The sequence below is a fragment of the Pelobates fuscus genome, chromosome 7 (assembly GCF_036172605.1).
Source record: "Pelobates fuscus isolate aPelFus1 chromosome 7, aPelFus1.pri, whole genome shotgun sequence".
Taxonomy (NCBI): domain Eukaryota; kingdom Metazoa; phylum Chordata; class Amphibia; order Anura; family Pelobatidae; genus Pelobates; species Pelobates fuscus.
Window position 1 is genome coordinate 69478376 of NC_086323.1, and position 25103 is coordinate 69503478.

General features: G+C 43.7%; 1 protein-coding gene across 1 annotated transcript; it reads left to right on the forward strand.

The window, feature by feature from the left end:
* The first annotated feature begins 233 nt into the window (after positions 1-233).
* Positions 234-24885, forward strand: C7H1orf146 (chromosome 7 C1orf146 homolog). Its single transcript, XM_063427317.1, has 5 exons — positions 234-305; positions 10466-10559; positions 13587-13755; positions 17792-17870; positions 24617-24885. Exons 1-5 carry the CDS (start codon positions 240-242, stop codon positions 24719-24721), a joined length of 513 nt encoding a protein of 170 aa, XP_063283387.1. The 5' UTR covers positions 234-239; the 3' UTR covers positions 24722-24885.
* The last annotated feature ends 218 nt before the right edge of the window (positions 24886-25103 follow it).

Sequence of the window (25103 nt, forward strand, 5' to 3'; positions counted from 1 at the left end):
AATGAATATATATTTTTAGCATATAAAAATAAATGAATAATTAACTTATTGTCCACACTGCTGTAACCCCTCTCTCTGCCTTTGATAACAATATGAGCATCCTGTGCTGCACTTGGACCATGAACAACCGTGACGTCATAGGGCTACCTGTCCTTTCCGCCTGTCTGGCTTCTAGACTGCGCACGGTGATCACATGTCTCCTCCCAGCCAATAGGACGGCGAGGATACGGCGGCCCAAGATGGCGGTGCGGGAAGGTGGAGATAGGAAATGGAGCACTACTGTGATAATGAGCTCCTCTCTGCAGGTAACATCCATTACCGGTACATCACTCCGCGCTTCCACGGAGGGGGAGGGAGGAGGTTACTCAGCGGGTCATAGTGGACATTGTATGGAATAAAACCTTATATTGTGATGGGCTAGCCATCCAGACATTATTAGTAATACTATACTACATAGACTTTATTAGTAATACTATATAGACATTATTAGTAATATTATACTATATAGACATTATTAGTAATATACTATATAGACATTATTAGCAATACTATACTATATAGACATTAGACATTATTAGTAATACTATACTATATAGACATTATTAGTAATAGTATATAGACTTTATTAGTAATACTATATATACATTATTAGTAATATTATACTATATAGACATTAGTAATACTATACTATATATACATTTTAGGAATATTATATAGACATTAGTAATATTATACTATATAGACATTGTTAGTAATACTATACTATATAGACTTTATTAGTAATATATAGACATTATTAGTAATAATATACTACATAGACATTATTAGTAATACTATATAGACATTAGTAATATTACACATTATTAGTAATAATATACTACATAGACATTATTAGTAATACTATATAGACATTAGTAATATTACACATTATTAGTAATAATATACTACATAGACATTATTAGTAATACTATATAGACATTAGTAATATTACACATTATTAGTAATATTATACTATATAGACATTATTATTATTAATACTAGTATAGAGTATTATACACAGTAATACTAGTTTAGAGTATTATTACACATTAGTAATACTATTATAGAGTATTATTACACATTCACATTAAATGTTTTCACTTCTGTGAAGATATCTGTAAAAGCTTAGTTTGGAAAATAAAGACAGGATAATTCACTGTATCATACGCCCAGGGAGGATTTGCTTGTCACATACATTACGTAGCATTTTCGTTACCACTTGACAGTCCTGCCACATGTAGCGCCTTGGGGAGGTGTCAGCTGTGTGTTAGAAGGAGTGCCTCCTGGGCACCTGGTGGGTCACACTTCTATTGTAGTGAGTTCATCTGCCTATGTTGTGGGGGTTTCCCTTTGCTGTGTAAAGAAATATAGTGTTATCTGCTTACTAAGACCCATACACAGCGGTATGCTATAGATTATCTGTACTTGGCTCTTTGTGTAAGTGTGTGTATTACATGGATAGGGCCTCTGTGGGAATTAGGAGAAATCACCCAGTGAAATATTTAAAGGGACTCTATAGTCACCATATAAAAGCAAGAAAGACAGGTCCCCCAGCCTTCCTTCTTGCTTTTATATGAACTTTCATTCATTAAAAAAAAAAAATCGGTGTTTTTATATTAAAAACTTACCTCCGTTCCAGCGCCGAGCTCCCCGCTAGGCCGCGCCCCCTTTTTCGTCAAAATGACGAAATCGCAGGGCCCAATGGGACGGCTTCGCGCTGGACCAATCGCGTTCTTCATAGAGCGGCATTGAATGCCGCCCTATGAAGAACCTGAGCGCTTTACCGCGCATGTGCGCGGAATGCGCGTTCGCGAGCTGAGCTGTCTGACTGACAGCTCAGCTCGCTTTCTAAAATTATCAATAATAATTTAGGGCCCCCACCCGCCCTGTGCGGCGGGTGGGGGCCCTAAAATTATCAATGAGGGGGGGGGACCTACTGTCCCCCCCCCGGCCCCCACCCCTGTGCGGCGGGTGGGGGCCCTAAAATTATCAATGAGGGGGGGACCTACTGTCCCCCCCCGGCCCCCACCCCTGTGCGGCGGGTGGGGGCCCTAGAATTATCAATGAGGGGGGGACCTACTGTCCCCCCCCGGCCCCCACCCCTGTGCGGCGGGTGGGGGCCCTAAAATTATCAATGAGGGGGGGACCTACTGTCCCCCCCCGGCCCCCACCCCTGAGCGGCGGGTGGGGGCCCTACAATTATCAATGAGGGGGGGGACCTACTGCCCCCCCCCCGGCCCCCACCCCTGAGCGGCGGGTGGGGGCCCTAAAATGATCAGTAAGGGGGGGGGACCTACTGTCCCCCCCCCGGCCCCCACCACTGTGCGGCGGGTGGGGGCCCTAAAATGAGCAGTAAGGGGGGGGACCTACTGTCCCCCCCCCCGGCCCCCACCCCTGAGCGGCGGGTGGGGGCCCTAAAATGATCAATAAGGGGGGGGACCTACTGTCCCCCCCCCGGCCCCCACCCCTGAGCGGCGGGTGGGGGCCCTAAAATTATCAATAAGGGGGGGGACCTACTGTCCCCCCCCCGGCCCCCACCCCTGAGCGGCGGGTGGGGGCCCTAAAATTATCAATAAGGGGGGGGGACCTACTGTCCCCCCCCCCCGGCCCCCACCCCTGAGCGGCGGGTGGGGGCCCTAAAATTATCAATAAGGGGGGGGGACCTATTGTCCCCCCCCGGCCCCCACCCCTGAGCGGTGGGTGGGGGCCCTAAATACAAAGGGGGGGGGGACCCTAGTTAACCCTCCCCCCCCCCAAAAAAAATATCTCCCTACCTACCCCCCTCACCCTAAAAATAATGAGGGGGGACCATTAACTAAAAACCTGTAAAAAAATGAGATAAAATCAACTTACCATTCGATGTTTTCTTTCTTCTAAAATCTTCTTTCTTCAGCCCCAAAAAAGGCCAAATAAAAATCCATAATAACCGACGCAATTAAAAAAAAAAAAAAAAAACCGAGCGCAAAAAAAAATAATCCATCTTCACCCATGGAGGGCTCCGCGCAGACTGAGCTCCGCAGGGCGGGGGAAGGCTTATAAAGCCTTGCCCCGCCCTGCAATTAGGCTAAGAACACTCTGATTGGTGGGTTTAAGCCAATCAGAGTGCTCTTTGTCATTTTACAAGCGTGGGAAAGTTCTTTGGAATTTTCCCACGCTTGTAAAATGACACAGAGCACTGTGATTGGATGGATTTCAAGCCATCCAATCACAGTGCTCTGTGTCATTTTACAAGCGTGGGAAAGTTCTTTGGAATTTTCCCACGCTTGTAAAATGACAAAGAGCACTGTGATTGGATGGATTTCAAGCCATCCAATCACATTGCTCTGTGTCATTTTACAAGCGTGGGAAAATTCCAAAGAACTTTCCCACGCTTGTAAAATGACAAAGAGCACTCTGATTGGCTTAAACCCACCAATCAGAGTGTTCTTAGCCTAATTGCAGGGCGGGGCAAGGCTTTATAAGCCTTCCCCCGCCCTGCGGAGCTCAGTCTGCGCGGAGCCCTCCATGGGTGAAGATGGATTATTTTTTTTGCGCTCGGGTTTTTTTTTTTTTTTTTTTTTATTGCGTCGGTTATTATGGATTTTTATTTGGCCTTTTTTGGGGCTGAAGAAAGAAGATTTTAGAAGAAAGAAAACATCGAATGGTAAGTTGTTTTTATCTTATTTTTTTTTTTCTTTACAGGTTTTTAGTTAAAGGGTCCCCCCTCATTATTTTTAGGGTGAGGGGGTAGGTAGGGAGATAAGTTTTTTTTTTTTTGGGGGGGGGGGGGGAGAGGGTTAACTAGGGTCCCCACCCCCTTTGTATTTAGGGCCCCCACCCACCGCTCAGGGGTGGGGGCCGGGGGGGGACAATAGGTCCCCCCCTATTGATAATTTTAGGGCCCCCACCCACCGCTCAGGGGTGGGGGCCGGGGGGGGGGCAGTAGGTCCCCCCCCTTATTGTGAATTTTAGGGCCCCCACCCGCCGCACAGGGGTGGGGGCCGGGGGGGGACAGTAGGTCCCCCCCCTATTGTGAATTTTAGGGCCCCCACCCACCGCTCAGGGGTGGGGGCCGGGGGGGGGGCAGTAGGTCCCCCCCCTTATTGTGAATTTTAGGGCCCCCACCCACCGCTCAGGGGTGGGGGCCGGGGGGGGGGGCAGTAGGTCCCCCCCCTTATTGTGAATTTTAGGGCCCCCACCCACCGCTCAGGGGTGGGGGCCGGGGGGGGGGCAGTAGGCCCCCCCCCCTTATTGTGAATTTTAGGGCCCCCACCCGCCGCACAGGGGTGGGGGCCGGGGGGGGGCAGTATGTCCCCCCCTTATTTTTTATTTTAAGGCCCCCACCCACCGCACAGGGGTGGGGGCCGGGGGGGGACAATAGGTCCCCCCTTATTGATAATTTTAGTGCCCCCACCCGCCGCACAGGGGTGGGGGCCGGGGGGGCAGTATGTGCCACCCTTATTTTTAGGGCCCCCACTCACCGCTCAGGGGTGGGGGCCGGGGGGGGGGGGGGAGGAGAGTAGGTCCGTCCCCCCCCTCCCTTCAACCACTATTGTGGCCAGACAGCATCCCTGTGGGTTCGGGCTTCAGCTGTCAGCTGAAGCCACGCCCACAGCAGTGCTGACAGGCTGTCAGCACACAAAGCGCGTTCACAGTGCTTTGTGTGCTGATAGCCCGTCTGATGCATTCACCCAGAATGCATCGGACGAGAGGCCTTTTTAGGGCCTCTGAACTCGGAAGTCCCTCTGGTGGCCGTCTGATTGACTGCAACAAGAGGTGTTCCAAGCTTCCAATGTAAACACTGCATTTTCTCAGAAAATACAGTGCTTACAAGAAAAAGGCTCCGGGTAGCTGTAGCACTCACCTAAACAACCTCATTAAGCTGAAGTTGTTCAGGTGACTATAGTGTCCCTTTAATTTTAGAATTATTTATGTATGAAATATACTGCATACTGTGTTGTTCAACACAGGCTAATAGAGAAATACATCATGCATCTTTGGCTTCTGTTTTAAAAAGAATCGAAGGGTCTAAAGTGATCACCATCCCCCAATCGCCTCCCAAGTTGAGCTACTCTGAGTTTTAGGAGAACTACAAAGTGGGATGTATTTGTATATAAATTGCTTACAAGAAAGTAGCCTAGAATAGGATACCTAAAAAGGTTGGCTAGGCGCTTCAATGTAAAGTAAAGAGTTGTTGGTTGACTTATTTACCTGTATGAGGTAAGTGAGTAATTAGAGGGTGGTATCGTCTGATGCATCGAGGCAGAATCAATAATACCAGACAAGATAAACTGTGTAAGGAAACCTAAATATTTCAGGATGGAACTCGAGACAGAATGGGATTTTTAGCTCCATTTAATTGCACTTCTGTTTTTTTCACAAATAGTTTATTACTGGAATAATGGAACTACATTGATAATGCTTAATAAATCATTTCTGTAACCTAGATAGCAGTGACACAGTGTGAGGGGATGCCTTTTTGCTGTGGTTTTATAATGGCAATCTTTGTGCATGAATGCTTTTTCAATTCTGTGCAGCCTATATAGCAAGCAACATAGAAAGGTAAGGAATGCATTATACCGCAAGACACCTAATAGAGTAAGTAGTCCATCACAGGTTCCACTAATACACCTGTTATACATAACATGATGTCACTTTAAAGTACAAAACCACTATCTTAGTCTAGTGGTTTTAGGGCAGATCTCCTGTTTCTGTACAATTAAAAATGTTAAACATTGTCGTATGTTGAGATAGCCACTAGAGATACTTCCTCATTTAACACTTTCAGTTGTTAAACCTTATTGTTCGGCAGTATTGAATGCTGTTAGTACTTATTATAGACAAGTATTTGATTGGTGGAGTGCCAAAATTGACAAGACTGTTTTGGGCTCAAATGCTTCACTATGAGATGCATTGGATTCAGGGCCGGTGCAAAATAAAAAATTGTGTGTAAGGGATGCATTGTGCGTTTCTCTGTGTGTAAGGGAAGCATGTTGTGTTATTGTGTGTGTGTGTGCGCGTAGTGTGAAAGAGTTCCCTGTCCTGCCCCCTGTCCTATAAAGCTCTCCCCTGCCCCTTAGTGGTCTCTCATCTCCCCCACCCTCACATAGCGGTCTCTTCTCACACCCATCCACCCTCCCTGTGTGCTCCTCACCTCCCCCTCCCTGTGTTCTCCTCACCTCCCCTTCTTCTCACCCCCTGTGTTCTTTTCAACTCCCCCCTCCCTGTGTTCTCCTCACCTCCTCCCTCCCTGTGTTCTCCTCACCTCCCCCTCCCTATGTTCTCCTCACCTCCCCCTCCCTATGTTCTCCTCACCTCCCCCTCCCTATGTTCTCCTCACCTCCCCCTCCCTATGTTCTCCTCACCTCCCCCTCCCTATGTTCTCCTCACCCCCTCTCCCTGTGTTCTTCTCACTCCCCCCTGTGTTCTTCTCACTCCCCCCTGTGTTCTTCTCACTCCCCCCTGTGTTCTTCTCACTCCCTGCTGTGTTCTACTCACTCCCCCCTGTTATACTCACTCCCCCCCTGTGTTATTCTCACTCCCCCCTCCCTGTGTTATTCTCACTCCCCCATCCCTGTGTTATTCTCACTCCCCCCTGTTCTCCTCACCCCTTTCCCTGTGTTCCCCCTCCCCCTTCATCTTACTCCCCTCTCCCTCCTCATCTTACTCCCCCCTTCTTTTTACTCCTCCTTCCCCTTCTTCTTACTCCTCCTTCCCCTTCTTCTTACTCCCCCTCCCCTCTTCTTCTTCTTACTTCTCTCCCTCCCCTCTTCTTCTTACTCCCCCAGTTCCCTGTAGCGTGGCCTCTCTCCTCTCCGGTCAGCGTTACAGGAGTTTCTGTTTCCTGTACCCGGCCGGACTGACATGAAGTGCACACTGAGTGAGGAGCTCAGCCACGCTACAGGGAAGGGGAGGTGAGCAGCTCGGCCACGCTACAGGGAAGGGGAGAAGAGGAGAGAGGCAGTGCTGCAGCCGCCTGAGGCTCTTTACAGAGCACTCAGGCGGCTGCAGCATTTAAAGTGCCGGCGATGGGGGCGCAGGGCGCCCCCTCCTATATGGTGCCCCAGGCGGCTGCCTAGTTCGCCTTATTGGAAGCGCCGGCCCTGATTGGCTTAGCCTAATGTCATCAGTAATGATGATCTTAGAAGATTAGGAATGGATGCAGTGGCAAGGCCAGGGCAGTGCTGGCTAAAAGGTGAGGAGGAGATTTGTTTGTTTTAGTTAATCATACAACTAAGTAAAGCGTTTATTAGCTCATGATTACATATCAATCCCCTGGTGTCCGAGTTGTTGTATTTTTAAAACTTTTAATAGCAAGGATCCAGTTATCTTATCGGGGACAAACAACTCTGCTATAAATAAATACATTCATAATGGTAGTGTTCCTTTAAACCATATTGAATTTAATCTATATGTTGTGCTAGTTGAATTTATAGATTTTATAAAAACATCACAGTAGAGAAAATGTCCCTTCCCCCTTCTTTTAAAGCAGACAGGGTTATGATGTTGACAATGCGCATTTGTGTGTTGTTTGACAGGTGCCAGGTAAAGAGAGGGCAGGTGGGGGGCGGACAGGAAACTGCCGAACAGGAAAGACGTACAGTGAACTAGCTCCTGAATATAGCGACTTATTGGGTGACAAATACCCAGAAAAACTGAAGTAAAACCGGCAAAAAAGGCATGATGCAGGTGGGAGATACCCGGGGGTATCCAACGACCCCAAAAACGAGAAGCACACTCCCCGGGAACCCTCACAAGCTACTGGGGCCTACTCGAGACCGCAAAGGGGAGAGGCGGCCGCTCTCCTCGACAGCAATGTCACACGCGATACCCTCGACACATGGGCCTCCTACCCCCCTATGGACCGGCGGGGGATATCCCGGCCCTCCCTGGACAACAGGGGCGGCTTGGCAAGGTCTCACCACAAGATCAAGCCAGCAATACAGCGGGGCAGCCCAGTACAAGACGCATCCAAGATGGCGGCGGACAGAGAGGCCTCTAGCATCGTGACGGACACGGAGCTCCGACTAGCCGCGATCTTCAACTCCTTTTGGGAGAAGCTGGAGGCACGTATGCGACCTCCCCTCCCGGACACCCTGACAAAAGGCAAGCTACAATGCCTGGTCCAGGTGGCCGCACAATGGCAAGCTAACAACCCCACAGGCTCCATGCACCTGAAGGGCCGGCGCCGCAGGGGCACTATCATGAAGAAAGACCTTCCCAGTAATAACAGCGGCAGCCTAAAACAGACCCGGAAGACCGAGAGAGCAAACAGAACGGAGTACTGAAGCCCCCCTTACCGACAAGCTGCAGCCAGCAACAGACATCACAAATACAAAGTAACACCTTACTGGAAGCGGGGACGGCGAGAGACGAAGCCCACAATGGCGGCAATACCGAGCAGGACCAACGAAGGCACACAAACACAAAAAGAGAGGGAGATGTGTACAAAAAAACGCTATTGTGCAAATGCATGCCAAATAGTGCAAAATGTGGAGCGCTTTAACAATAAAGTGAACACTTACTCCTGGAATTCTCAGGAGATATAGGTAGATAATAGGGAGGTCCTTATACATCCATGGTAGGTAGAAAACCTCAAGATGGAGACAAAAACAGAGAAAACAGGGAAGCAATGCTAACCTTGGTGCAGAAATCTTTAGTATAATAATAGATTGTCAGGTATGAATAACAATTGGCTTCTCACCTTGTCAGGAGCCAATAACTAGGCTCCAAGTATGCAGATGTAGTGTCAAATATAGAGTGACACAGCCCTTCTTTGAAGCAGCATAAATATATCACTAGTCCACTTGAATAAAAAATATAACATTTATTGTAAATATAGCTTTAAAACAATAAAATCAATATACTCAAGTGCTAGTGCTTGATCCAAGACGCGTTTCGCCTGTATGATTGGGCTTTATCAATTGGTAAAGTAATGCTGCCAGTACAAATTTTAAATATCCCCTAACGGGAGTTAATTGGAGGATGGCGTCCGTGATACATCCAATCACGGCGCTCATATTGGTGGGAGTGTAGAGACTCAGCTGCTGATAAGGTTCCTGACATCGTGAGGTCATCACGCACGACGGCTCGTGCGTGTGACGTCACATGCGTAAGTAAACACTTCGTATAAGTCCATCCCGAAAAGTATTGCGCTTGTCTGAAATGTCCGGAATGTCCCCTCCGGCTTCCAGCCGTGGCGTGGGCGTTTTGCTCCTCACGATAAAGTCCACCATTTTTCTTAAGGGCAATGTGTTGGAAATCAATGTCCATACATAGTCCGATATTAGTCCAGTGTCAGAGGGTATTCCTAGATGTTATTAGTTCTCCAAAGAACATAGTCATAACAAAAAATGGAAAAAAGGAATTAGACATTATCCATAGATAAGATTGTTCAAAAAATTACATCTTGTATACATATAGCAAATTAATGAATAAATCCTATATGTTGATATCATTACATAATGGATAAACAAAGTGCAGTATATGAGGCTTGAAATGATGACTTCGTATTTATAAAGAATATACATAAAAAAAAAATATATATATAAATATATAATTTAAAAGAATTAAAATAGTAGCTAAAAATATATATATATGTGGGGCTAAAATATATATATATATATATATATTAAAAAGTGATGGTAGTAGCACTATAAATAATGGCAAATTTCGAAGTCATCATTCAGTCCATGAGGTTGCATTGTGTCCAAATTAAAAATCCCCCCCCCCTCTCCCAATTTACAGAGATTCTTTGAATCCCCATGAATTCCATAAAGCGGGGGTCACAATTATGTTTTTGGAGAGTTCCTACTTTTGGTGTGTGAGCTGCTATCTATTGTTGTGTATTGTACTGCAATCTATTTCATTTAAGCGCCTTTTACCACAGAACGATTACTTTATTTTACTACAAAGAGAGGGAGATCCCTCCTTCAGGGAGTTCGGCTCCCCGCTCAGCTACCACTGTGCAAACATTGCTGTTGCTGTGGTTATCCCAGGTTCATGTGAGACTACATGCTACTGATGCTTTGCCAGGGGGGTTTAGGAAGTGGATTGCAAACATCACTCCTTTCACACAGATTCACTGACATCATATTATCGCCCTGCATTGGGAAGTGTTACCCAAAAGGACCAACAGGATCCCAAGCAGGACCTTATTGCATATATATTTTGAATTAAGGTCTGAAGTTACCCAAATTATTTCACATTTGCCATACATTAATCTTTTGATGCCATGAGGAGTACTGTGAATTACGGTAATATTTTTTTCTTTCTTTCAGGTGATTGGTTTGATTTAAATATTAAATTGCTAAAGTAATGCTGGAATGTGATAATTGGACATTCTGTCCACATCCTCAATACAGTCTTTGATGTCTGCAGCAAGAAAGGACAAATGAGAATTATTCTAAGCTGTAAATCTGCTGCTTGTCTTTTTCTCATTACATAGGGACACGAAGTGGCAGTTTCTTTGCAGAGCCAGCAACACAAAGTTCGCTTTTCTGATTCTGTAGAGAATGGATTATTTATATTTCCTCTTTCTGGTAAAGTAGATTTTTTTTTCCCCCTCTCTCTCTCTTACAAGGAGATTGTTATTTGGGAGAAAATTGAGTTCTCCCTAAATCGTTTTTTGAAAATAACATTTTCCTTTTCACTCTGTTTCATTTACCAACACAATACGTTATTTCAACAGAAATCAATGCAATCCACAATAAATGTAAAGCAAGCAAATATTGCCACATCCCACATTCTTTGTTTTATAACTCAAGTCAATAAACATTTTAAAATGTTAATTTATTTATTTACTTTTTTACCACCAAAAAGCTGAAGTCATAATAAGTAATGTTATATATACAGTTGCAAGAAAAAAGTATGTGAACCCTTTGGAATGATATGGATTTCTGCACAAATTGGTCATAAAATGTGATCTGATCATCATCTAAGTCACAACAATAGACAATCACAGTCTGCTTAAACTAATAACACACAAAGAATGAAATGTTGCCATGTTTTTATTGAACACACCATGTAAACATTCACAGTGCAGGTGGAAAAAGTATGTGAACCCCTAGACTAGTGACATCTCCAAGAGCTAATTGGAGTGAGATGTCAGCCAACTGGAGTACAATCAATGAGATGAGATTGGAGGTGTTGGTTACAGCTGCCCTGCCCTATAAAAAACACACACCAGTTCTGGGTTTGCTTTTCACAAGAAGCATTTCCTGATGTGAATGATGCCTCGCACAAAAGAGCTCTCAGAAGACCTACGATTAAGAATTGTTGACTTTCATAAAGCTGGAAAGGGTTATAAAAGTATATAAAAGCCTTGCTGTTCATCAGTCCACGGTAAGACATATTGTCTATAAATGGAGAAAGTTCAGCCCTGCTGCTACTCTCCCTAGGAGTGGCCGCCCTGTAAAGATGACTGCAAAAGCACAGAGCAGACTGCTCAATGAGGTGAAGAAGAATCCTAGAGTGTCAGCTAAAGACTTACAAAAGTCACTGGCAAATGCTAACATCCCTGTTAGCGAATCTACAATACATAAAACACTAAACAAGAATGGATTTCATAGGAGGATACCACAGATGAAGCCTCTGCTGTCCAAACAAAACATTGCTGCACGTTTACAGTTTGCATAAAAGCACCTGGATGTTCCACAGCAGTACTGGCAAAATATTCTTTGGACAGATGAAACCAAAGTTGAGTGGTTTGGAATAAACACACAACACTATGTGTGGCGAAAAAGAGGCACAGCACACCAACATCAAAACCTCATCCCAACTGTGAAGTATGGTGGTGGGGGCATCATGGTTTGGGGCTGCTTTGCTGCGTCAGGGCCTGGACAGATTGCTATCATCGAAGGAAAAATTAATTCCCAAGTTTATCAAGACATTTTGCAGGAGAACTTAAAGCCATCTGTCTACCAGCTGAAGCTCAACAGAAGATGGGTGTTGCAACAGGACAACAGGACCCAAATCATAGAAGTAAATCAACAACAGAATGGCTTAAACAGAAGAAAATACACCTTCTGAAGTGGCCCAGTCAGAGTCCTGACCTCAACCCGATTGAGATGCTGTGGCATGACCTCAAGAAAGCGATTCACACCAGACATCCCAAGAATATTGCTGAACTGAAACAGTTCTGTAAAGAGGAATGGTCAAGAATTACTCCTGACCGTTGTGCATGTCTGATCTGCAACTACAGGAAACTTTGGTTGAAGTTATTGCTGCCAAATGAGGTTCAACCAGTTATTAAATCCAAGGATTCACATACTTTTTCCACCTGCACTGTGAATGTTTACATGGTGTGTTCAATAAAAACATGGCAACATTTCATTCTTTAGGTGTTGTTGTGACTTAGATGATGATCAGATCACATGTTATGACCAATTTGTGCAGAAATCCATATCATTCTAAAGGGTTCACATACTTTTTCTTGCAACTGTATTTAGCATAATAGACACTCTCCAGAGGTACTTATACATGTGAAATATATATAAATAAAAAACAAAAACATGGAAAGGGGATCTTTCAATATCACCCATTATTTTAAGACCCAGATAAATAGAAATTAGGGATGCGCCGAAAATGGGCCTACCCAATTCGGCCGAAAAAGGGTCTGCCGCTCTGACTTCTGGAGCTCACAAGATACAGCATAGTCTGCAGCTCACACCGGATGGAGCTGCAGACTGGGGAGACAGACCACTGGACCACCAGGGAGCGTAGACACTGGAGATACAGCACAGTCTGCAGCCAGGACACAAAAAAAAGGTATTTATAACACCCTTCCTCACTGTCATCAGTCACCTCCTCCCTCAGTCACTGTCACCGGTCATCCCCTCCCTCAGTCACTCTGTCACCCTCTCTCTCCCTTACTTTGCCACCAGTCACCCCCTTCCTCCCTCTGCCACCAGTCACGCCCTCCCTCAGTCACCCCTCACTGTCACCAGTCACCCCCTCCCTCACTGCCACCCCCTCCTTCCCTTACTCTGCCACCTGTTACTCCCTCTCTCCTATGCTCTGTCAACTGTCACCCCCTCCCACGCTCTGCCATCTCTATCCCACCCCACACTATGTGTCCTACACATACTACATCCCTATCACCCCAGACTATGTGCCCTACACCACTATCAGACCCCACACTATGTACCCTACACACACTACATCTCTAGCCCACCCCAAACGATGTGCCTTACACACTCTACATAACCTACAAACATACAAACTACATCCCTATCCCACACCACATCTCTACGTGTATAATAATGTAAATTAATATATATACACTCACACACATATACAGCACTCCAGGATTTGGTTTAAAAAAATAAATAAAAATAAAAAAAGATAAGTTCTTCTTTATTCTTACTGATGAAAGCTCTGTACAAGAGCTGAAACATTGACCGTTTGGAACAGTAAGAATAAAGGGGCGGCATAGTACACCCTAATGGCGTTAAGGAGTTAATGTATGTAGCTCTATATCCTTTAAGTATATAATGCACTTTGTGTCACCATAATGTTCTTATTAAACCAACATTTTCTTACATTATTTTATGTTTGTTTTGTTTAAGGTATTGCTTTCTTGTTGACTGATGCCAAGCAGCTCTTTGCAACCTCCAAGGAAACCATTTTCGAGAGAGTACAGAAGTTCATATCTGTTCATCGAAATAGTTTCTTAGGCATAGAGGCTGCTCTGTTTGGATCAGACGAATGGAATTTAATTTTCAGAATTCAGCAGAGGTAGGAATCTTAAATTTAAAGTATTGTCCAGAATACCTGCCTATTATGTGATCTACACACATATAGCAATAGCCACTGGTATTGAATTCCTAAGTATCATTTGCTTAGTCATTTCTGGCAAAGACAACAAGATTTGAAAGGGCAGAAATACAGTTTATTCAGTTATATTTATTTAGAAAGAAAACCTTCTGTAATGCTGTAGTGTGGCTAAATGAAACCTACAAATAGAAACAGCAGCTGTCAAGGTGTTAGGTGTCTTAATACTGGGTTGCTGTTATTTTGCAACCAGTTGCATTATGTCACTGATGTTCTGTGAGCATTGAGCTCCAAGGTGTGCTCAATGTCCTTACAGGATTATAGTTAAAAGGAAATTGTGTTAAAAACATTTTTTTTTTGTTGTTGTAATTCTTTATTTTTGTAGTGCATAAGCTTAGTACAATCGCTTGTGAGGTACCCCAACGGCAATCCTCCAGCGCATTATAAAACATTTAAACAGAGGTACAGGGTTGATCTTGCACATTTTTATAAGGTTGCGTTATGCGGTATACGGTATCGCTTGTCATTACTTAAGCATTTTCATAACATAAAATAAACTAAAATAACGTGGCTTAAACTTTCTGCTCATGGAATAAAATTAAGATACTGTGTCCAGTGTAATGGTAACTATACCAGCATACTAGTGTAGTTGATTCAGTTTTCGCTTAATTGAATCATGTTTTTATATTCAAACTTAAACATAACTTTAAGTACAGGCTAGGCAAGTTATGAGGTGTATATAACAGTAAAGATAAGGTACGTCAGCTGGTGTACACTGGACATGTAAAATGTAATACAGGCTTATTAACAGTCAATGAAACTGGCTCTGAAAATGACAATGATACTCCGTCTGTGCTATACTTATTAACAGCAGTATTAGTAGGTCTAACGCATTCTAGACTACAGTGGTGGCTATTGTGGCTTAGCACGCTTATAGTTGAGTGCTCTATTATATTGTATTGACCCCTGGGGTCGGGCCAACTGCATTTAGGGTAGGTAGATAATGCTCGCAGGAGGCATTTAAAACAATAAACAGAGGAGAGATACTAGTAAGGATTGTCCTGCACATAATGTAAAGCCAGTAAGTGTGACACCCCGTGGCTGTTGCTGATCAGTGAAACTCAGAGAGTTTACCCGATACCCATGCTTGCTACTGGCGTCTCATATCGGGACTGAGTCCCAGCAGCTTTTTGTGTAGCGCAATGCTAAGCTGGGGCGCCCAATGTGTGAACATGCTAGGTCTATACAATATTCTTTAAGAGTAATTTACGTAAAACACAAAGGAGTATGCTGCATACAAGAGATCTGTTTGTTATTATAGAGCTGTGACTAATATACATCAGGTTAAGCAGTGGTAGGAATCTGTATATAATCAGGCTATTTGCAGTTAACAGTTCAAACACAAAAGGACCTGTATCCTGTGCGTGCCGTGGGCATCCATGTGGACTGCTCAGCCGATGCCCTGTAGTGGGAAGCTGCAGGTGTACAGGTGTCTGTCTCCCTCGATCGCCAGCGCACCAGGGTTTAAGGCTTTTGGTTGTTCCTCTCGCCGGGCTCTTCCCGAGGTCCCTGTGTGGTGTTCACCGTTCTGGTGAGTCTTGTTGTCGCAGGCTGGGGTTCGGGGGGCTGGTGAGGTTAGCATGAAGGTCTGAAGTCTCTGTGTGGTAGACAGCTTGGGTATGCTGGCTGGTCTCGCCCTGGTGTGAGTGAGCGCTGTCGCCTTTTCCCGCCATCTTGTTTGTCGGCGCCGCCAGGGGGCCGCCCTAGCGGTGCTTGGCGGGAGTTCACACAGGTGTCGCCGGGTTGCTGGGCGAATCCATGCCGCCGCCAGTCTCCTCGCTAGCCTGAAGGCATGACCTATGGCACTGAGCTTCGTCCAGAGGCTTGCGCAGAGTTGGTCGAAGAAGTCCAAGGTATGCTTTGGTGGCTTTAACCGGGTGTGTTGCGTCGCTGGCCGTGCCAGTGGCGCCATCTTGCCTGAGCCCTGGCAGTTTCGTCTCACCGCAGTTTTTGTCGCTTGTTCGCGTAGCTTTGCGGGGTTGGGCACCCCCAGCGTGGACCGGGATATCCCCCGCCGGTCCAGAGGGGGGGGGGGGGGGTAGCAGGGCAGCGTTTGATTCATGCTTATGAGCGGCTCCCTTGCCGGGCGATCGCCCGCCTCCCCCAGGCTTTAGGCTCCGCTCCTGTTTGGGCCTCATGGCCGGTTCAAGCGCTCGTTTCACGTTTTGATGCGAGACAGGTATCGGCATGTTCCGTTCAGGGTCCTGTATCGTTTTCGGGCACCATGCACCGCTGACATTGTTTGGTAGAACATGATTTGTGATTTTGCGCCCGCTGGTGCCGGAGCTATCAGAGAGTGCGTCCGGCCATCTTGGCATTCAGGCCCCGCCCCCCTTAAATACATTTTTTATGAGTGTGTGCAATTAAAAATGTATTAACTGTTGTCTATGAAATGCCTTCTCTTCATCACTTGCACATCAAGCTTGGTGAATTCATGTAGTCAAGGGCAACTCTAAATATGGCAGTCTAATAGCAATGTTTTCCAAGTCTAGCCCTTGAGTCCTAGTTTCTGTTATGTAAAAATGTAAATGCAGTATCACTTTAATGCCACCAATTGTCAAACTGTCTTATGAAATGTTTGCTATGGCTGTTGTGGAACGGCAAGCTTGTTTGTATTACAATGCACAGCATAAATAAAGAATACAAAATGTTAAAATATGTATTTACTGAATTTTTCTAATCATTAGATTTATTTGCGGTGACTCGGAAAAGTTATATAAAAAGAGATACAGTCATGGAGCCAATGGGGATATAGGGGATAAAGAAGTTTTGTGGAACCTTAGAACACCAGGAGATTATATGGAAAGGCGGAATTGTGATAGGAGAATAGTTATACAGAGTGGAAACGGGGGAACGAAAGAAAAGAGTAAGAAAAAGGGAGCCAGGAGAGGCAAGATAGAAAAATGGGAAAATTATGATAGAGAAAAAGAGTGAAATGGATTGTAAGTTGAGAAGGACTTGCAAAAGAAGTAATTTGATCTGAGCGCATTGTCAAACCTAAGAGGATGGGGGGCATGCCCATAACTTCTCCTCTGTAAACTGTAGTTTGGGTAACATAGTTGATATTAATGGGGAGTAAGAGATATGGTGAAAAGTAAAGCATTGGGCTAAATTGCAAAGTTGAGCGATGTATTTCAGAAAGAATGACTTTTTTGGAAAACAGATGTTAATAAATTATGTTCTCTACCCCCCAACAATTACTGATGGAGAAAAGTGATAATCAGCCTAGGGACAGTAAATAGTAGTTACCTCACAGATTGAGTAATTGGAAAGCTCCAGTTATACAGGAAAAGTTACAATGGCTCACCTCTAATCATAAATAGTATCATGAGACCAAACTACTGAATTAACAGGACGGTTTTGTTTGTTTTAGAGAAATGTAGACATTTGTTGCAAAATTAATTTTTAAAAAAAGGATTTTTGGCATTTCCGATAATGTTAGTAGGCAGTTAGGACAACCCAAGCCAGAGTCTCTTTTTTTTCTGGTAATTGCTAGCAAAATGTATAGATGATATTGGATTCTCTATCATGTAAGATGAAGTTGTATTTTTCATGATAGGTAGCCTTTGAAGGGATGCGCTAAGCACTATAACCACTAAAGCATGCTTCTTGTGGTTGTGGTGCTTTGTGTCCCTTTAAACACAAAAGTGGGCCCTTCACCCCAGGCAACTAACTGGTTTCAAATGGTGTAAACAAAAGTGTCATCAATAACATGCTACCTCTGAGGACAAAATAATTGGTACATTAAAAACATAACTTCGACCCATAAAGTGCCACCGAAACAGACACTTGCAACAAATATATATTTTTTTTAAAAGTGTAGCATTAGTACATTATTGTCTTTATAACGGTTTTAAAAATGATTGGGTACATTTTGCCCCACAGTTTCTTATTAATATAAAAATACAATATTTTTATGAAATTGGTATTCTTTTTACAGATTCCTTGGTAGTAATTTACGGATCCTTCCTGTTCACAACAATGCGGAAACAGTTAAAATTATTTTAACTATAGCCAAGGTAAGCAAACTAGCAAAATATGTTTAACCCCTTAAGGACTGGACTGTTTTTGCGATGTTGTACATTTGCGACCAGGCCTCTTTTTACACTTTCGTGGTGTTTGTGTTTAGCTGTAATTTTCCGCGCTCTCATTTACTGTTCCTATACAAATTATATATTGGTTTTTTTCAGGACAAAAAAGGCTTTCTTTACATACCATTATTTATATAATCTCATGTCATTTAATTTAAAAAAAAATTATGAAAAATTTTAAAAAATACATGTTTTTTGACTTTTACTTGAAAAATATTTTACTCATCTACAAAAGCAAATAAAAAAAACTGCTAAATAGATTCAAAATGTTGTTTTTAAAATACCCAGTGTTTACTTGCTTTTTTTGCAAGTTATAGGGCTATAGGTACAAGTAGGATATTGCGGTTTCAAAACTAACTTTTTATAAAATTTATACATAGTGACATTGTAACACTATTATCTGTCATAAATCTCTGAATAACACCCCACATGTACATATTTTTTTTAAAGTAACAACCCAGGGTATTCAATATGGGGTATGTCCAGTTTTTTTTTAGTAGCCACCTAGTCGCAAACACTGGCCAAAGTTAGCGTTCATATTTGCTTGTGTGTGAAAAAAGTAAAAAACTAAATTGAATGCTAATTTTGGCCAGTGTGACTAAGTGGCTACTAAAAAAGACAGGACATACCCCATTTGCAATACCTTGGGTTGTCGACTATTGCAAATGGTATGCCATCATGGGGGTAATTCTCATTCCTGGGCTACCATACGCTCTCAAATGCAACGTAACCAATCTGGCCATTTTCAATGTAAAAATATTTGACCCATATATTTGACCCTGTAACTTTCAAAAACGCAATAAAATCTGTACATGGGGGGTACTGTTATACTCGGGAGACTTTGCTGAACACAAATATTAGTGTTTCAAAACAGGAGACCGTATCACAACAATTTCATCAGTAAAAGTGCTGTTTGTGTGTGAAAAATGCGAAAAAGTCACTTTCATTGACAATATCATCGCTGTGATATGTTTTACTGTTTTGAAACACTAATATTTGTGTTCAGCGAAGTCTCCCGAGTAAAACGGTACCCCCCCCCATGTACAGATTTTAGGGTGTCAAAAAAAGTTACAGGGTAAAATACAGTGCTAGCAAATTAAATTCTCTGGACTTTCGGCCTGGGTTGGCAGGCAGGTCCCTCAAATTGCAATCAATAAAATTACTTAATTATGTAGAAATATTACATAAATACACATGTAGAATTTAAATATATATGCATATTTATATATTTGAAGTCTACGTGTATATTTATATAATTATTTATGTAATTTTGTATATGGACATATGTATATTTCGTATTATTTTTATTTATTTATATATACATAGATATACAATTTCATTCTAAGTGTATTTTGATATAAATATATATATTTTAATATCAAAATACAGTTAGAATAAAATTTCATATAGATGTCATTTTTTAAAATTTTATTTAATCTACTTATTTGTATTTTATAATATATATATATATATACAATATATATATATATATAGTTTTTTATATATATATATATATATATATACACATACACACGTGTGTAATTTAATTATAAGTGTATTTTTATATTAATATATGTATATATTAATATAAAAATACACTTAGTATGACATTATATATATGATATATAGACATATATTATATAGATATGTCTATATATCATATATACACACACATATATAATTTTTTTTTTTTTTTATTAACATTAACTTTTTTTTTATTTTTTTTACACTAGCACAGACAGTCCCCCTGCAGGCAGACACATGGACACCTATTGTGGCCATGTGATCGCTCTGTTGAGCGATCACATGGCCACAGGGGTCCTAATCTGCCGTGGGGAGACTGTCTGGGCTGCAGGCAGTCTCCCCACACCGGGAGCACCGCTGATCGCCGCCGGGGGAACGACGGCGATCGGGTAAGTACATCTTACTGTTAGGACGGTTCAGGACCATCATCGGTCGGCAATGCAAAAACGCTGATGACGGTCCTGAACCGTTCTTGGTCGTTAAGGGGTTAAAGGATCACTATAGTGTCAGTAAAACAAACACGTTTTCCTGACACTATAGTGCTCTAAGGGTGCCCCCACCCTCAGGGTCCCCCTCCCTTGGCGCTGAACGGGTTAAAAGCCCTTAAGCCACTTACCTTTATCCAGCTCCCGAGTGCCGTGCACGCTTTCATACAGTCCATAGGAAAGCATTTCTCAATGCTTTCCTATGGATGTTCTGCACGCTGGATGCGCCTCTAGCGGCTGTCAGGAAGACAGCCACTAGAGGTTGGATTAACCCTGCTATGTAAACATAGCAGTTTCTCTGAAACTATGTTTACATCTGAAGGGTTAAAACCTGAGGGACCTGGCACCCAGACCACTTCATTGAGCTGATGTGGTCTGGGTGACTATAATGTCCCTTTAAGTAACACTCCAGGTACCACGATCACTTATAATCATTTGATTCCTAGATACAAAGTGACCCACTCAAGAACTCAGACTTTTCAAAGCCGGTTTAACTACTTATAGTGGGAAGGTGCCAGGGCACTCCAGGCACCATAACTACTACAGTGAGTTGTAGTTTTAAACATGCCTGAAGTGTTCCTTTTAATTCATCTTCATGTATTTTTGAAACCTGAACCCAAATTCTAAGCAGTATTGTCATTTTTTAGATTTTCATTAACTTGAAACAAAAACTTTTTATGGAAAAACAAATGTAGCCTGTGTTGAAATTGCAATGCAGTCAGAAGATCTATTTAATACAAAGTAGGGAATGTTATATGTACCAGTTGAATTTTGGGGAAAGTGCAGCAATGAGTGGAGCTTCCATTTCTTGTCAGCCATTACGCAAGACAGATGATCGGAAAAGGATCTTCTTCTGCCTTTGGCATCCCCTGATCGATGGAGGATCATATTTTGTAGTCTCACATTCATGAAGAGTACAGCAGAGATGCTGCTTCGTGGAGCAGAGAAAAACGTAGCAGTGGTCATTAATAAACCAACAACACTTCCTCCTAAGATCTCAGGCTTCCGTTCAATATTTCTGCTTACAAATAGGGTGGTAAAAGTGTATTTTTTGTGTCAATCATATTTTATTGAAAATTTTCACAGGTATCAATAGTAACACATAGCTCATAAGTCAAACAGAGATTTGTGCATAACATTTGCTAACAATGAAACGTCTAACCTGGTCTTGAGTCATTATTAAGGTACATTTCTCATGGTGCCAGAGTTAGCTAAGTTTTCTTTTACTTAGTCACGTGACTGCTTCCACCTGGGTTCACCTGGTCACAACTGCGTGCCTCTGTAATTGGTGGTACACGTTCACCTCCCCCCTAATATTGGCAGCGTAATTCCTGTATCCCTGCATCGGGGGCATCCCCGTAGTACCCTGATGCCTTTGTCGTATTGGGTCAGTAATGCTCAGTACCTGCGTGGGTACCGCGTGAGGTACTAGTTTCAGTAGTCTGTGGTGTGAGTTTTAGTCATATGCGTCTTTACAGGGAGGGGGAGAGGGTAATCGTCGCCCCTTGTTATTCTTTTCTTGGTGGGGTGCCTTGTCAGGGCTACCAGCTGTATCAAAGGGTCAGGATTTGTCCGTGGGTTCGTGTCTAAGCGACTTTTGGCTCCTGTGTCTACGTGTGTGCTTACTTCTGTATCAGTTATGTAGGTCTGCCTGTTTGGCATTATTCGATCTTATATCTTGTGGTCAGGTTTCGGCTCTAGTCCATGATTGTACTTGGCGTTACCTGTCTGTCTGAGTAGCGTCTTGTCGGTTTAGGGCCAGCTTCCCCTGGTGCCCTGTGGTGTAGAGAGGTCGTCGGGTAAAGGCTGGGTACGAGGGGAGTGGGGGGGGGGAGAGCAGGGTGGGAACAAGTAGGGTCGGGGGGGTCAAGAGCCCGGGTGAGGTCTCCTCAATCATTACAGTTCCCTTGTCCCGTCTGTACGGGGTGTGTTTCGACTAGTCTACGCAGCTCCAGTGGCTACTCTGAGCCCCATGCCTGTCCCGAAAATTTTACGCGATCCCCCTGGAGACAAAAAGCCTCCAGGGGTACCACTGTAGTGCGCACTTGTCCGAACGTCCCTGCAGGGAGGCTCCTCAGTATCTCCATATCATAAATGCTCTCCACCTTGTCTACCCATTGTCTGAAGGAGGGTGTGGACGTGAGTTTCCATTGCAGGGGAATCAACGCCTTTGCAGCGTTTAACAGATGAATGGTGAGGGAGTGTTTATATTTCTGCGTGGGTGTGGGTGTGTGGTGTAAAAGCATCGTCATAGGTTGTAAGGGGATGGCATCTCCAGTAATTTCTCTAATTTTTGTGTTTATCAGCTGCCAGTACATCGCTATACTTGGACAAGACCACCATATGTGCAGGCTCGTTCCCAGGGCCGTGCCACACCTCCAGCAGTCACCCGCACCGGCTCCGCCGAAGTGTATGAGGGTATCCGGTGTTCGATACCATAGTGATAGCAATTTATATCCGGTCTCTTGAATCTTCGAGCTGATCGAGCATTTGTGGGTTAGGCGGACTATCTTGTCCCATTCTTGGTCTGAGAGTTGTGTGCCTGTTTCCCTTTCCCATTTGCTCTTGTATCCCAGCGGATAGGTGTCTAGGACCTTTCTCAGAGATTCGTACATGCGCGATACCCCGTGATCTATGTGTCTCCTCTTCGTGCATATCCTTTCAAAGTCCGTTAGTTGCCTATGAAGGTGGTCTCTGCCGGCTAGGCTGGCGACATACGATTGCACCTGGTGGTAACGGAATTTGTCTAACTGGGTGGGTTGTGTATCTCCCATCAGGTTGGGTAGTGGCCGGAGCTTTCCCCTCGAGCACCACTGATCCAGATACAGCCAGTCCGTCTGTTGGAAGTTCTTCAGCGCAGCTGGGTGGAGTCCCCCAGCCAGATTCGGGTTGCATGTAATCGGGGTCAGCGGGCTCGGCGATGTTGTTAACTGATAGGTGTAGCGGACTTTGCACCAGATATTGAGCGTCGCATCTATCATGGGGTTGTCTGTACGTAGCTCTGCAAACGTGGTGCCCCCCAGCCACAGTCTCGAGGGGATCTTACCCCCCATTTGCTGTAGTTCCATGGCAACCCAACGTTTTGGGCTCGCGTTTACATGCCAGTCCGTGATCCTGTGTAGGTGCGTGGCTCTGTAGTACGTGGATGCCGACGGCAACCCTAGGCCCCCAGCTAGTTTGGGTCTCTCCATTGTTAACCTGCGGACGCGTGAAGGTCTATGGTTCCAAACGAACCCGCGTACAGCTTTGTCTAGTGATTTGAAGAATGATTGTGGGATTGAGATTGGCAGGGTGGCAAAGAGATACAGCAACCGTGGTAACACGTTCATCTTGATCGCATTAATACGTCCGAACCAGGTGATGTAGTAAGCCGTCCAGCGTTGGAGGTCCGATTGTATTTTCCGGAGGAGGGGTAGGAAGTTTAGTTGGTAAGTTTGTGATAGGTCTTTCGGCAGCCAGGTACCGAGGTACTGTATCTTCCCCGTGCACCACGAAAAGGTGAATTGGGCACTGAGTCTTTGGGCATCGTCCTCGTTCCTCATTATCGGCATTGCTTCCGACTTGTCGAGGTTCAGCTTCAGATTTGATACTTGACGGAAGCCATCGAAAGCCTTTAGCAGGTTGGGCACTGAGACCAGGGGTTGTTCCAAGAAGAACAACATATCATCGGCGTAGGCCGCTACCCTATGTTCCTCCACACCCATGCGAACCCCCGTCCCGTCTGACCGCCTCCAAGAAGGGTTCCAGGGTGAGGGCAAACAGGAGGGGGGACAGGGGACAGCCCTGTCGCGTCCCATTACATATCGGAAAAGGTTTTGTTAGGGCTCCATTTATTCGTATCTGGGCTGTCGGTGTAGTGTACAGGGCCGAAATCCATGCGCGCATATACGTGCCAAAGCCCAGATGTCGCAGCGTTTCTTTCAGATATACCCAGTCCACCCGATCAAACGCCTTTTCGGCGTCTGTCGAGAGGAGGACGACGTCCTGTTTCCTGGTTTTTGCACTATGGATTATGTTCAGTGCCTGTATGGTGTCATCGTAAAAGTGTATTTTAGCTTATCTTATTATTTGCCGTTTTGTTCAGGTCTGATTTAAGCAAAATAACTAACTCATAGAGTATTTGTCTTACCTAGAATGTGGGGGTAAGTGTGTATTTTATTATTATTCAGAGTTAGTTATTTTGCCTTTTGTGCCACTTAATCACATCTGAACGAAACAGCAAATGCTAAAATGCACTTTTACCAATAGGGTGGTGTTACAATGCAGAAAGTTACAAAACTAATGAGATTTGAATGAAAAACAGCATGACTGAATATGCTGGAGTACAAATGGAGTCCATTTAATTTATTGTCTTTGGAGGGGAAACCTTAAACCTGCAAACCTTGTATCATGTTTATCCTGTTCTATAAACACCCTAATATTTACATGATTTCCTTTCTCAATAACAACGTATTTAAAAACAAAAATAATGTCAGGTCTCCCCTAAAGTGCCAATTAAACAAACCAGCAATGAAATTATTATATATGTTGCATATTGTGGCCTTAAATGATTTATTACTACAGACTTTTAAATAGCATTAACATGGTTGCCTTGTAACCCATTATCATAGTCCCACTATTTTGCCCCATTAAAATTAATTTGTATAACCGTTCCGTCTTTTTCAGGTGACTTGCAAACCACACATTGAAAACATACGTGATCGACTCCAAAAAGCAAAAACACACATTGTTGAGAATAGTCCAGTTTGGAAAACCCTCGATCAGATTTGATATAGTTTTTTTATGCAAGCTGTGCCATGTAGTGTTTACGTACATTGTATTTTTGATGCAAGCTGTCACAGTGTTTTATATTGTTTAAATTGGGTTTTTTGAAAACGGTACTTTAGTGACTTACTGCAGACTATGGTGTTACATTAAAACCTTGAGGCAATGCATTGGCTTTTGAATTACATTAAAACAAGCAGCAGCATTGCTGAATATAGCATTAGATAAAAATGTGTAGCCATATAGAAAGGTTTACAAATGACAAGACAAGAGTCATCCATAGCTTGACATAATGATCACTTGGTTAAAAGAATGAAATAAGTGTAAACACCTCAATGTAATAGCCCACATTTTAAAAGAGTATATAACACAATGAAATAATTTGTGG

Coding starts and splice junctions, on each gene's coding strand:
- C7H1orf146 (XM_063427317.1), top strand. CDS start 240: ATGGCGGTGCGGGAAGGTGGAGATAGGAAATGGAGCACTACTGTGATA. Junction 306..10,465: donor TAATGAGCTCCTCTCTGCAG/GTAACATCCATT, acceptor CTCATTACATAG/GGACACGAAGTGGCAGTTTC. Junction 10,560..13,586: donor ATTTATATTTCCTCTTTCTG/GTAAAGTAGATT, acceptor GTTTTGTTTAAG/GTATTGCTTTCTTGTTGACT.